The following is a 14421-nucleotide window of genomic DNA, read 5'->3' as shown; positions in this document are numbered from 1 at the left end:
CTTGTTAATTGTTTCTTGTTCACAAAAGCACTAATCAAAATTGCTCCAGGGGAAAACACTAACCATAAACAATAAACACCACTATGAGGTTTGATAGGTAACTTAAAGGACCTTGACCTTCATGAACGTTGCAAAAAGCTTATGTTCTGATGAATATGGGTGAATGAGGCACCATTGAATATAAAAAGAAAATAACTGATTTGACTCTAGTTAAACTATGGCGCTCATGGCATCATACCAAGTTTGAACGAGTATCCCTTTCACTGTTCTGTACAGCTGTGAAAACACAGTGAGACATAATAATAATGAACATAAATTAATCACCCTTCTCGCCAGAGCTCACGGCAATACACAATAGCAAAACATCATAGCATTCACACACCGACACACACAAAGTCGTTAAAGGTTTTTGGCTGCGGCAATAATAGCCGCAAAATAATCCTTTAGTTCGTTCAAAGTACCCAAGCATGTCCTGTATACAAAAGTAAGGCGATTGAGATTTTATTTTGGTTTTTTACACAAGCCAGAGAAACCAGTGCTTGTGAGAGCAAAACGTTTGCCCGTAGGGAAGTGAACCTTCCTTATCTTTCGCACCAGAGAGCTGTTCAAAAGGGGTATTGTGCAAGTTGGCTATTAAACCATTGTAATTCGGAAAATGTCTTTAACCTTCGCCGGCACTCGTGGGTCCGTGCGGACCCAGAAGGGTGTTTGATTGCAAATATCTTTTAAACGAGTTGGAATTTTTTAATGAGCTTTTAGAAATGCCTCAGACACCTAACAAGCTATCATCTCCTAAAAGCTCATTAAATTTCAGTGATAATTAATTAATTAATTAATGGTCAAATTTAGACTACACACGGAAGCATTTGTGGGGACGTGCGGACCCATACTTCTCAAAGAAGGAAAAGCGTGTATACCCTTCCGAGGCACTCGTGGGTCCGTGCGGACCCAGAAGGGTGTTTGATTGCAAATGAGACAGTGACAAAAGGTCAGGTGTCATGTCTACTGTCCCGAATGACACACGATTGCTGACATTTCACCATTGCCAAAAGAATAAACAAATAAGAAATAGGTAGAAAATGAATGTGAAAACTGACTTTGATTGTTGATCAGTATTTTCTATACCACTAACAAATAATCTACTTACACATAGCTGTTTGGCAAATGTATGTTGCATGGGACACACTGACATGAAAGTGGAAGATGTTTTTCCCTCTAGAGAAACTACATATCAAGTTACACTTTTTGTGCTCTTCCATTCCAGTTGGCAATCAATTGTCAATTAGAAAAAATAGAACGAAAACAGATTAGATAGAATGAAAAATGTACTGGTGATGTCATTTGGGACATACTGACATGAAAACGTCACCTTTTGTCATTGTCTCAAATATCTCTTAAACGAGTTGGAATTTTTTAATGAGCTTTTAGAAATGCCTCAGACACCTACAAAGCTTTCATCTCCTAAAAGCTCATTAAATTTCAGTGATAATTAATTAATTAATTAATTAATTAATGGTCAAATTTAGACTACACACGGAAGCATTCGTGGGGACGTGCGGACCCATACTTCTCAAAGAAGGAAAGCGTGTATACCCTTCCGAGGCACTCGTGGGTCCATGCGGACCCATACTTCTCAAAGAAGGACAATTGTGCAAACCCTTCCGTGGCACTCGTGGGGCCATGCAGACCCATAATATTTTACCAAATACCGTGTGCAGTCTAAATTTGACCATTAATTAATTAATTAATTATCACTGAAATTTAATGAGCTTTTAGGAGATGATAGCTTTTTAGGTGTCTGAGGCATTTCTAAAAGCTCATTAAAAAATTCCAACTCGTTTAAGAGATATTTGCATCAAACACCCTTCTGTGTCCGCACGGACCCACGAGTGCCACGGAAGGATATGCATATTTTTCTTTCTTTGAGAAGCATGGGTCTGCACGGCCCCACGAGTGCCACGGAAGGATATGCACATTTTTCCTTCTTTGAGAAGCATGGGTCTGCACGGCCCCACGAATGCGTCCGTGTGTAGTCGATAACGAGTGCCGGCGAAGGTTAATGGCTGAATAACAATGAGTTCCTTTATACGTTGGATTGGGCAAGCCATATATATATATATATAATAATATATTATAAATAAATATATCTAGCATCAATAAACCTAAAAATACACTAAGGTCTTTTTCAAAAACATAGTCTTTTTAAAAACTTTCAGCAATTTTCAACTTTATAAATCTATACTATAGATACATCAAAAGAAATTGGTCAGACATGGGATTCAGAAAAGTGATGATTAAGGAAAAAAAAAGTAGGGTCCAGGGGCAACGCCCCTGGTCGGGGTCTGGGGCAAAGCCCCAGAAGCTGAAGGTTTTTAGTATTTTAGACCACAAAAATGGCCCTGAAATGCATATTTCAGCTTAATCATAGCCCCCCCTCCCTTTCCATGTTTCTCAAATTAATTTTACGCTAAGACTCAAAATAAGGAGAGAAAGAGAGAGAGAGAGAGAGAGAGAGAGAGAGGCGGGGATGGGGGGGTGGTGGCGTGTGACGGTGTGGTTTCATTGTTCTTACCTCGTCGGTGCCAAACGACCCCAGTGACTGATTACACGACTGGGTTTTCAGGATAGTCAGGTGCTTGTTGCTTTTCAAGTGGCTTTTTGAGGGCAGTCTTTCCATTGGAACCGTAGTTGATAACATTAACATCGTTGCACAAAGTGCAACTAAGTTTTTTCCCGGCAAGTTGATTTTAGCAAAAGCATCGCCAACTTTCAGTTTCACGTCTTGTGTCTTCTGGCCTTTCTCGTATTTCCAGCTCAATGATACAACTTCATCGAGCCAGTCGAATCTCCAGAGATTTTTCTTGTACTTCTGCTGGTCAATTTCCCGGGATAGAACGGTTTCGTCTCGCTTTAGCTTCCTCATCATTTTGGCAAGTGGCTCGAAGCGATGTAAAAATGGCGCCGAATCATTCTCATACGGTATGCTTTAGCTTATACTGAATCCCCGATAGCTACGTTGAAACGGTGACTGTAGGAGACAAAGACACAGAGCGCGTTCCCATACGGATCGACCAGCAACAGTCTGACCGTTTTAGGAACCAACCGTTCAAGAATAGTATGGAATGGAGCGTCGCGATCAGCGGACCGGCCGAAAAACTTGGTCTTTACCTACATATACCCCAACATTTTCTCAGCGGATTTGCACGAATCTCAAGAATGATCCCTGGAGCCTAAAAATTTACGGAATTCCGTAATTTTACGGAAGAATCCCATGTCTGTTTGGTGCAATTAAACAGGTAACCTAATGGCAAATCATTGTGTAAACTTTCTTTACAACTTTCTTTCACAAAGTGTACATATTTTTTTTTTTTTTTTTAGCAATATTGTTTTCGTGGTGCAGTACCTGTGTTTAAAAATAATAAAATACACAGCGGACATAATTTCGCTTTATTTGAATGACTTTCCACTTTACAAAGATTGGTTTAGAATTAGAGCGCAGATTTAAACCAATTTGAAAAAAACAGTTGCTTATACCTTCTACCATGCTTGGTACTTTGAACAAACTTTATGATTGTTTTTGAGGCTTTCATTGTTGCAGCCCAATGCTGCTCAGTGCAAATTAACTTTTTTGAAGGCGAAGTGTCTGCACCCAGACACATCCTTACTCTGAGGTCTCAAAGCAAACCCGCAAATTGAGGCACACCTCCCAACGCCATGCAAGATATTGCAGATTTATTGCACGATTACGTGGCTAGAGCGGATAGGGCAAGTAGCCTAATAAGTTTACAATTTAAAACGAATGCTTCTTTCATTGACAAAAGCAGTAATCATGTGTCAAAACACTGGATCGGCTTTGGAATGCGCTTGTAAATAAAAGTAGACAATGAATTTTTCTTGTGATTCCACTGACCAATCTGCTTGTAGTCTGGACAATCAAGCGTACAAAATATGGCAAAATCGTATGGGTTCACAGGTCTGCTATACACTTCAGGTTTGGGGTGTCCACAAGCTAACTTTTTTTTTACTCGAGCATGTTGGCAACGAACTGGAGAACAACATCTGACCATGTTGATCGGTGGGTGGCCCACTCCGAGGGTCAATGCGCTCCGTTAGTTGCACGAGCTGTTCCTCAGAGAGGGGGCAAGCCGTGGCAGGCACATCCTAACGACTGTCTGGCAAAGGATGGTCCTCGATTATCGATTGAAGGCTTCTCCCTTTCCAGAAGTCCTGTACTGCTGTGGATGTGCTGGCTCGTCTCTCCAGCATCCCCCTGAAGAAGAGCTGCAGGGGAGTTCTGTTGCGCTCTGTCCTCAGGGGTTGGTGGTTCTTCTGTTCCACAATCCACTGTAGGGACCGGTTCAGCCTGGGCAGAAAAACATAGTGGAGGGCCCACAAGTGAATGGGATTGTCCATGTTCAGTATCCCCAGACCACCTTCTGCCTGTGGTGTTCCCATTGCAGTAAACAGGTCATGGTAAGGGTTCACCACATCTTTCCAGACGTCGAGCCAGAGACGCTCGATCCTTTGGTTATGGTCACTGCGGCCTTGCATCGCACTGCCTCTCCCTTCTCCCCTGTGTTCATTCATGAGGGCGACGACATCCAGATTCTCGCCACCATGGTCCATGCGGACTCTTGACGGGAGTCCAAAGCGTTGGGTTCCACCCAAAAACAGATCCCGAACGGTCTCTGACCTGTTGTTTCGGTGGCATGGAGGAAGGTAGTGGCCCGGCTAAAGCCATCGATTGCCCCATGAATCACCATTTTCCACCTGCAATATAACAAACAGAGATCCGTTTCCATATGTGATTTTACCACACAAATTCTGATTAAAGAGTTATTGGGAAATAAGTACAGGTAACATGCTCAGTAAATATTAAAAAGTAATGGTCAAAGTGCTTTTTCATGACCGAGAATCAAGACCATTATTTTTAATATATATCATTGAGAAAAGGTGTGTAACCCATTTAATCCACCTTTCTTCAATTTTGCAAAGAAATAAATCAAGAAAAGCAATTGCTTTATATGACTTTTCTTCGTCATGTCCATAAGCCTTAAGGGTCTTGTAGGTCTTAAAAGGAGGATTCCACTAACTGCTGGGACTCTAAAATTTGATAAAAATAAGCAAAATTTTGGTAATGTCTGCTGGTTAATAACACATACAATTCAGTGAAATTTAATAAAAAATAACTGAGAAAACCGCAATGTAAAGCTTTTACAAACTTGACCCCACTGTGACCCCAAAATGTGACAGGGATCAACCAAACTAGGGTCACGTAGGTAGATGATCAAATCCTTCAAGTGTTCAAAGTTTCAAAGCTCAAGCTTCAAAAACACCTGAGATAACATCAATGTTAAGATATTTTGATTCGAACATGACCCCCTGTGACCCAAAACTTGACGAAGGTCAATCTTCTTCTTCTTCAGCGTTCGACGATGGCTGTGTCTAGATTCTTTCAGGCCTGGGAATGAGTAAAAGTGGTTGGGCGTACTGACGGGAAAATGTTGCGTTTTAAGCATTTTTAAGGGCACACGGAGGCTCTTTTCTTACACAATTAGAAAAGGACTTCGTCGTAAATACGACGAAAGGCGTATCATTCCCAGGCCTGTTCTTTGGCCCGTGATGTTGACGAAGTGGGCTGTGACGAAGGTCAATCAACCTTATGTCGTCTTCTTCTTCTTATGCGTTCGTGGGCTGAAACTCCCACGTGCACTCGTGGTTTGCACGAGTGGAATTTTACGTGTATGACCGTTTTTACCCCACCATTTAGGCAGCCATACGCCGCTTTCGGAGGAAGCATGCTGGGTATTTTCTTGTTTCTATAACCCACCGAACTCTGACATGGATTACAGGATCTTTTTCGTGCGCACTTGGTCTTGTGCTTGTGTGTACACACGGGGGTGTTCGGACACCGAGGAGAGTCTGCACACAAAGTTGACTCCGAGAAATAAATCTCCCGCCGAACGTGGGGACGAACTCACGCTGACAGCAGGCAACTGGATACAAATCTAGCGCGCTACCGACTGAGCTACATCCCCGCCCACAATCTTATGTCAAGTTGGTACATTATCAAAACCTAGAAGTGTGCGTACTATTAACCCTTACACCGGTGCAATTCTGTAACACATGTTACATAGCCACTGGTGAATTAACAGAGAGAAACATAACAAAAAACAGTCATATAGGTTTTCGCATCAATGGGAGGTAATCGGAACCGACCAAACAGACTGAGCCAATAGCGCGACATATGTCGTGACAACCAGGTGACAGCATACGTAAAGTAGCGCGACATATGTCGCGACAACCAGCCTAAGGGTTAAAGCTCTAGCTAAAAACACATCTGAGATAACATCAACGTTAAGTTTTTATTAAACGAACATGACCCCGCTGTGACCCCAAAATTTGATGAGGGTCAACGAAACTGCGGTCACTTCGTGAAATCATCAAACCCTAAAAGTGTGCAAAGTTTCAGAGGTCTAGCTGTATAAACTTCTGAGATAACAGCTCAACGTTACATTTTTTGTCCTTGGACAGACAGACAGCCTGCCCACAGCACACATAATTATTTTGATCAAGTATTATTCACTCAGCCAGTCTACCTGCACAAGCATGTGATTAATCCATGGTTGAAGAGTTCTGTGAAAATTGCGCAATTCTGCAAACTCTTTATAGCAGTTAATTTAATTTCGAATAAAATAAAGTACATAGTTGTTCTGCTAAGACGATAAGGCAAATATTTTTGCGTTCTTTTCATGTTTAAGTATCTCGGGAAAAAAAGTTCTATTTATGAAGTGAAATATAATTGACCTACAGATTACTGTCTTTTTATTTGTACAAATGCAAAATGGGAACAACTCTATTTTCTACACAAAATATGAGAGTTACTTGCCTTGAGACCTTGTGTCTGGTACAACGTAGATTTTGATTTAGAAAACAACCAAACTTATGGATCTTATATTGGATTCTGTGTGTTGAAACCTGAAATGAATAGTGTAAATGCAGTTGAGTATGTATGAGCTCTTTCCTCTTTCGAATATTTGAGCATTCAGAACTTTTCAGTCACCAAGCAGTGACCACACAGTGTGGTTTCTCAACCTATGAGCTATCGAGGATTCAGACTGGTTGCTGGGTGGTTATTTGTTAGGACTAGGTAGCTTGGTATTCACCGAAAAGTATTCCCCCCTCTGCTTATTTCTCTGTTAACTTGAAGGGGTGTTTATTGTTAAAAAAAACACCAAGCAACCAAATTTAAATAACCACCCAGTAGAAATGGTAAGGTATAACCAGAATATGTTTTGTATTCCGTGGGGAAATCATCAATGGACCAGTCTTTCCTTACATATCCAGAAAATGACAAAATAAAAAGAAAAGAAAAGAAAATACTTGCACACGACTCACCTTCGTTACCCACCTACCCCTTAGAAGACGCCCTTCCTTTTACGATCCCAAACAAGACATTTTCAAGACCCTGTTTCATAGCTGCCAACCCCTGTGAAGCCCAAAGAGTAGCATTTTGGAACTTTCACCAAATGTCAGAGTTGCAATTGGTGTTTATAAGCGTAGCACTCGCATAATCTTAAATTTGAATCGCAAGCCCGCATTTAAAATGCCATCAAAAACGTTTGTAAGATTCTGAGAGCTCTACGACATTACAACCGTCTAAACATAGTTCAATGTCACACGCTTTCCTTCTTTGCCACTACTAAAGCAAACGTATGCAAGATTGTATGTTACACGCTTTAGGAGCATGGCAAGAACGGATTCAAACTCAAAATCGTCACTCCAAAAAAACATAAAATGCACACACGACTTTTATTTCTCCTGCTGTTATCGTTTCTTCTCTTTACAGATTCTTCAACGCTCAGAATACTGAAAACGGCACCCCAGACGACAGTACTGTTTCCATACGCGAATTTAACTTCCCTTGGAAAGTGGTTCGCTCAGGAGGCCTGTTTGTCTGACACTATAAGGACAGAGTTCTGAACATAGATGACAAAGATTCCGGAATGAACAAACATTTTGCGGATGCAGACACAGAAAGACGTCATGAAGAATGAGATGCTTCAAAAGATACAGACTGTGACGATGACTGTGACGTCATTCCCATATAACGAGACGTCATTCACAGTTGTTCGGCCACTTCCGTCAAAAAGTAGATTTAGACAATCAACGTAATCTCGTGTGGAAGAAAACGTCTGTCACACAACCAAGTCGGAATAGCAGGTATTATTACCTATACACGCAAAGTCTGTCGAATTCTTCGGCAAAAATCGTTGAAAATGATTTGCCCGCATCGGTGTGGAACTTGCACCATAATCTTCACCACCCTTACGTTTCCCCGTTTTTATCCTGTCTCCCTCCAGTTTCCACTTCTAACACCGTCACTGTGCACAGCTTACAACTTAACAAGTGCATTGCATATTCTAATCAAATTCACAATTGGCGCATAGAGTCACCGGAAATGCGAATGCTTGCAATAAAATTCACGATTTGCTAAGCAAGTCACGTGGACAATATCGAGTCATAACGGAGTGGTTCCCAGCCATCGGTACTCGACTAGTTATGCAATGTTCATTGTTGATTGTCAAGCAATAAGTGAACATTTTGCACGCTTGTCATTTTTTTTTTTTTAGCGTAGCAGCTCAGGGCTTACAGTAGCAGCGTAGCAATTCCTGCAAAATCGGAGCATGCTGCGCCAAAATCGTAGCAATTGGCAGGTATGCTGTTCTCTAAGATATTCTGCTCATAACCTCTGTAAGTTTACCCCCATTATAAGACCTTATTATCTCAGGGTTATGTAGGTCTTAAAAGAAAGATTCCAGCGTCATAAAATAAGAGAATTCCTTATCACCCTTATGCCACCTGTATCAATCCACTCAAATTCCATGTTCAAACTGGCACAACCCCCAACATCCTCCCCACCACCGGACACACTCAACATTCACCAAATTTTTAAAAAGGATTTTTTTGTGCCCAGTGTATGTATTTGTAGCTGTACTCACGATATCAACTTGTGGTATCCGTCTAGATGCCAGAGAGCGTTTGGTCCTGATACTTGGTACAGACGACGTCTCGTGGGCCTCAACGCCAAAGCTCTGACAGCTACTCCACCAGGATCAACCCGCGGGATGGCTCCCCGTACTCTGTGCCTTTGTGGAGCGTGTAAGAATACAACTTATTACACTAACGTGACATACCACTCATGTCATAACAATACCATTCACTCTACATTGCATGTGTAAAGAGGTCTTGTCTGACAAGGACCTGATTTTTCACTGCCTCCAATACCGAAACAAGCGTCCTTCTTTGAACACTCGGAAGAATTTTAAGAACGTAAACACCACACCAGTGACATTTCCTTGCTTTGACATAAAAGATTACACGAGGCATTCGGAGAGATCCAGGTTCAATTTTTAAGCTTCTTCAATCTGGGCGCTTCGACAAAGGGACATTTACAGCAATGAACATGCAACAGTATGTACAGGGTCCCCACTGGTTTTTAGAAACAAAATTCCATGACTTTCCCATGAGCCTCAATAACATTTTCCATGACTAGATCCACAGGTCGCCATTTCCGAACACGCAAACTTTTTACATCTTGTCACTGCCAGTTTTGACACTGGCTTGCTTTGCACTGAATTTGAGTCAGTTTCTACGCAGTGTCTCTTTGACAAGCAAGTCAAGCATTTGCTACGCAGTCAGATTATCGGTAATGTTTGCTGGTCCTGTCATTTCACTAAACTGGACCAGCCACTGTTTGTATCCATCTGCACTTTCGTAAATTCCGTTTCATAACCGTCACTAACACTGTGACTTGACGAACTGTCATTTTTTTCACCGCGATACACAGTTCATTGCGAAGATCTTCCTTGGTAATTCGTTCCAATTCCGCATACTTTTTGTTGTCAAGAAACAACTCGAAAGAAAGCTGGCGTGCTAAAGGTTATTTTTTTTTCTTTCTTATTTATGTTAAATTCCATGACTTGAATTGAAATTCCATGACTTGAATTGAAATTCCATGACTTTCCAGGTCTGGAAAATTAAAAATCAAATTCCATGACTTTCCATGACCTGTACGAACCCTGTATGTAGGATAAACAGAATACTACATGGCTTCCTGTTTGATACCAGTTTTACACTAGTGTTTTGAAATATTGTTCGCAGTTTAATATTTAAAAGCACAACTTGAGTAAAACTGGTATTTCATAGGAAACCATATAGTATTCTCTATGTGGACAACAATGTCACAGGCTTACCCACTAAAGTTCTTTAGGAGCTTCTGACATATTTGCCTTAAAAACAACATGCAAAATAACTTGTGGAATCCAAAAGCACCATGTCGCATTAGTGGCCCAATTAGAGCTGCAGACTATTACGCTTTCGATGTAGCATGCTACTTGTAAAACAGAAAATGCTACTTCGTTATACAGACACTCTACAATGTTCATTTGTTCCTGCTGCTGTTTTCTTGTCTGAACACAGTTATTGCAACATTTGTGTCTTGACATATAAACATGTAGGTGCAGTGGATTATAAGATGATGCAATACTTAAAGATAAACACCATTTGCTACACTATAAATTCAAGATTGCTACACATGAAGCTTCATAGGGGCTGACAGCTCTGCATCATACACCAGCACATAAATCTTACTGACTGAGTTGATGTGTATTTACACATTGCACACCTCCCACATTGAAGTAAACAATTGAATATCTTCAGTTAATCGAAGTACACTTAAAGATGAAGTTCTCTCCATAGGAATACTGTGCATCACCCTTGCATGTAAGTGAACTCAAAGTACTATGTGAACAGAACAGAACCAATTCTGGTCTGTTTGCAACCGCATGAACGCAGGAAAGAGATCATTGTCAGATTGAATTACAATTAACATTGACACGCTTCCATTTGAAACTTTTCAGTTGTCATTGTGGATTGACGCCCCGGGCCCCAGATCCTGCGTTTAACTTTATCCTCGACGAACAAAACAACAGGCACCAATTGGGTTGCCGCCTCACCTGTGATTGTGTTGACCAGGTTGGCAACCGAGCCAGACAGGGTAGAATTGCTGGTACCGGTTGTCATCGATCCCGATGTTGAGGCGATGGCCTCACGATCACCCGAAACAGCTTCTTGCAGACGTTGGTTGTCTTTCTGGAGCGAGACAATGGCCACTTGGCAGGTCTCTTGCCGCTCCCCCAGCCTGCGTAGTTCTGCCAATACCGCGGCCAAAGCAGTGGCGCTTTCTTCCCCTCCTGCTGTGGCTGACTCAAACCCACCGGGTTGTCGCTGCGAGGCTGTCTGGTTGCTGGCCCTCGGCCGACCTGCAGCGGCTCGGGTCACTTCGGCTACCCGCCTTGACGCTGCCCTCCTGGGAGGCATATTCCTGTGCATAAAAAACAGGATATGTGAACACAGCCTTATTTGTCAGATTACTGAGAATTACACATAAGCCTTGAACTTGTCTGCTGCTCCTTGCAGGAGTTAACAACTCCTTCACTGTTCAGCCTGTAAAAGGTGTTTAATATCCCATACTTCTGAAGTTGTCACCAGATTTTGGGAGTCTGAAATACAAACCAAAGAAATTGATTAAAATCTGGCCCAAAGTACTTCAAACCAATTGTGTTTTCTGTGTCAAACTCAAATCCTGGCACCCAGTACCCCCACCAAACGAGTTTGGAATCTCTGAGGCTCAATACATTTATGACAAACAGAACACCAACAGGAAATTACATCATGGTTCTCTGAACTGTCACACACCAACATAATACCTGGCTAACAAATCCACATACTAACTAATGTTGGAATCTCTGAGGCCCTATAGCTTAATTTGACAAAAAGAACAACAGCGAACCATGTTTTCTGATTCTCTGAAAAATCAGCCCCACCATGAAATATTACCTAGCCCACGGTACATGTACTTTAACCAAAATAGTGTTTGTAATCTGTGAGGCACCAGCCAACACAAGTGACAACAGTACCTCCACATGAAATATTACCTAGCCCACAGTACCACAATCAAAATAAATTTGGAATCTCCTAGGCAAAATAACAGGTGATTGACAAAACAGTACTTCCACAGGAACCAATATTTCCTGATTCACTGAAATGACAAACACCCGAGGTAATTGACATACAGTACCTCCACAGGAACAAATATTCTGATTCTCTGAATTGACAAACGCTCACATGAAAAGGCATCGTAACACCAACATGTTCATCAGAATCTCACCTGAAAATTATTTCCAAGTACTCTGGAAAAACACTGATCCATACTATCCACCAACACAGAAACATACTGTTGAAACATGTCACGATATCTTGATTTGACAGAACACTCAACAATCGTGTTGATCGAAGAACCATTCCGGATCCACCTTGAACTGGTTTTTAGACAAGGGACATCATCCACAACGAGCCTGTCATAAACTCGAGTTACTTCCCATCTACCGATCTGGTTGACCCCATTTAGAGCCGTCGATTTATGCCACCCACCCGCATCAAACAAGAAAGAAAATGTAAACAATTTGAAGATTCCCTGTTCCTATACCCGTGCTTTGTAAGCTGATCAGTCAAAACGCACAATGCAACCTGACCCGGCTACAACATTATTTAATCACACAAAAACCGACTGTGTTTATCGCCTGACGAAGGGACTTGTACAACCTGGCCTGTCCTGACGTTGCTTGATCTTCTTGATCTTGATATGTTACGCCAACAGGTCCCAAGCTTGGGAATATACGTTTGCTAGATGCACACCATCACCCAGGAAATGACGCTGCAAATTCAGGTAACGTAAACTGTTTTCCAGCGGAAAACATAAAATCATGGTCCCAAAATACAACTCTAGGGGAGTCCACAGTGCCCTGCCGAAGCAACGCATTGACCTCCATAGCTGCGGCGTTGTATGATGGATCGAAACACACACACAGACAGACAGACAGACACACACACACACACACATACACCACGACCCTCGTCTCAATTCCCCCCTCTACGTTAAAATATTTAGTCAAAACTTGACTAAATATAAAAACGGTATTACTTAACTTTAAAATCAGAATCTGTGACTGTGAAACATTGGTCCATTTCTCAGTTGTTTTTCAACAGTTTAAAATTCCTTTTTGAAGCTTTACTATTCTAATATTCAGCACAGAAGAGTTACCTGAAGTACTGTCCCCTGTCCTTTCAGACGAGCTTGTATCATTAAGGACCCAGTAAGCTTGTTGGAAGCAGTAATTGGTTCCACCAACGCATCCAACTCTTGATCAGATATCCTGGAATACACCATGCGTTGTACAGTTTACAAGTAGCATTCCATTTTCCCTGAAAATTGCCAAACACTTTTATTACTTGCGTTGTATCGATAAACGAAGCACAAGTAAGAAACAATAATAAAAGCAAAGAAAATAGCAACACGATATGCAAACATCTAACAAAGCCGAGCAAGCAGAATGACAGGTTTAATGAAAAACAAAGAGGTACCGATTCGGAAACAAGATCGCGATTCTTTCCTTCGCTGCACGACGCAAATCTTCTGTGACCTTTGACCAAACGTAGCTTCCACATTCGATCACCGTGCTCAGCTTAATATTTACAACAGAAAGCCGAGGGGGTGGAATACCGAGATGAACCTACAGAAATGTGCATCCTCAAACCTGACATATTCATCCCAACATTTAATGAACTCCAAAACACAGAAAGTTGCTTTTAGTTTTACACGCCATCTTTGATTGCCACTGCCAGTGGTTATCAAACCGGGACCCGGTACCCGTGTTTCAAAGATCACGCATTGTTTCTTCCATTAAGTCACAAATGAACAAGCAAACAAAACGTTGCTTACCTTCTTAAAACTTCTTCTGGCTCATTACCAGACTGCAACAAATTGACGTCGCAATGGCGGGTCTGATCCAGTGGCGTCACCGGAAGTAGTATCTCCACGAGATTGTCGCTTTGCATGTCGTACATTTTCCGATTCAAGTTCTAATTTATTTCAGCCGCATTTATTAAATGCAGCTGCATTTAAAAATAAATACAGCTGTATTTAAAAATAATTACACCTGTATCTAAAAATAATTACAGGTGTATTTATTTTTAAATACAGCTGTATTTATTATTAAATACAGGTGTAATTATTTTTAAATACAGCTGTATTTATTTTTAAATGCAGCTGTATTTAAAAATAATTACACCTGTATTTAATAATAAATACAGCTGTATATATTTTTAAATACAGGTGTAATTATTTTTAAATACAGCTGTATTTATGATTAAATACAGCTGTATTTATCATTAAATACAGCTGTATTTATTTTAAATTACAGCTGTAATAGTTATGAGCCAAACGGCTTTCCATAGTTGGCACCGTGTCAGTTTCATAAAATGAAACTGATGTGATTTTGATAGTTTTCGCCCGAGAAA

At 41.2% G+C, this 14421-nt stretch overlaps 1 protein-coding gene across 7 annotated transcripts; it reads right to left on the bottom strand.

The window, feature by feature from the left end:
• Nucleotides 1–3168: 3168 nt before the first annotated feature.
• LOC138955349 (uncharacterized) lies at nt 3169–14055 on the bottom strand. 7 transcript variants are annotated; one of them, XM_070326966.1, is made up of 5 exons: nt 13844–14055; nt 13166–13326; nt 11019–11386; nt 9003–9149; nt 3169–4770 (listed from the first exon to the last, which is right to left on the bottom strand). In XM_070326966.1, exon 5 carries the CDS (start codon nt 4624–4626, stop codon nt 4162–4164), a length of 465 nt encoding a protein of 154 aa, XP_070183067.1. In that variant the 5' UTR covers nt 4627–4770; nt 9003–9149; nt 11019–11386; nt 13166–13326; nt 13844–14055; the 3' UTR covers nt 3169–4161. The 7 variants fall into 7 exon arrangements, with proteins under 7 accessions (XP_070183067.1, XP_070183068.1, XP_070183061.1 ...); XM_070326967.1 differs by having other exon boundaries at nt 13166–13277; XM_070326960.1 differs by having other exon boundaries at nt 12233–13326; nt 13844–14052.
• Nucleotides 14056–14421: the final 366 nt, after the last annotated feature.

The sequence above is a fragment of the Littorina saxatilis genome, unplaced genomic scaffold (assembly GCF_037325665.1).
Source record: "Littorina saxatilis isolate snail1 unplaced genomic scaffold, US_GU_Lsax_2.0 scaffold_1033, whole genome shotgun sequence".
NCBI classification, from domain to species: Eukaryota; Metazoa; Mollusca; class Gastropoda; order Littorinimorpha; family Littorinidae; genus Littorina; species Littorina saxatilis.
This window is presented reverse-complemented; position numbering and strand designations above follow the sequence as displayed.

Coding starts and splice junctions, on each gene's coding strand:
- LOC138955349 (XM_070326960.1), bottom strand. CDS start 12,366: ATGGTTCTTCGATCAACACGATTGTTGAGTGTTCTGTCAAATCAAGAT. Junction 11,387..12,232: donor TACTTGGAAATAATTTTCAG/GTGAGATTCTGA, acceptor TTTTATGCACAG/GAATATGCCTCCCAGGAGGG. Junction 9,150..11,018: donor CCTGGTCAACACAATCACAG/GTGAGGCGGCAA, acceptor CGCTCCACAAAG/GCACAGAGTACGGGGAGCCA.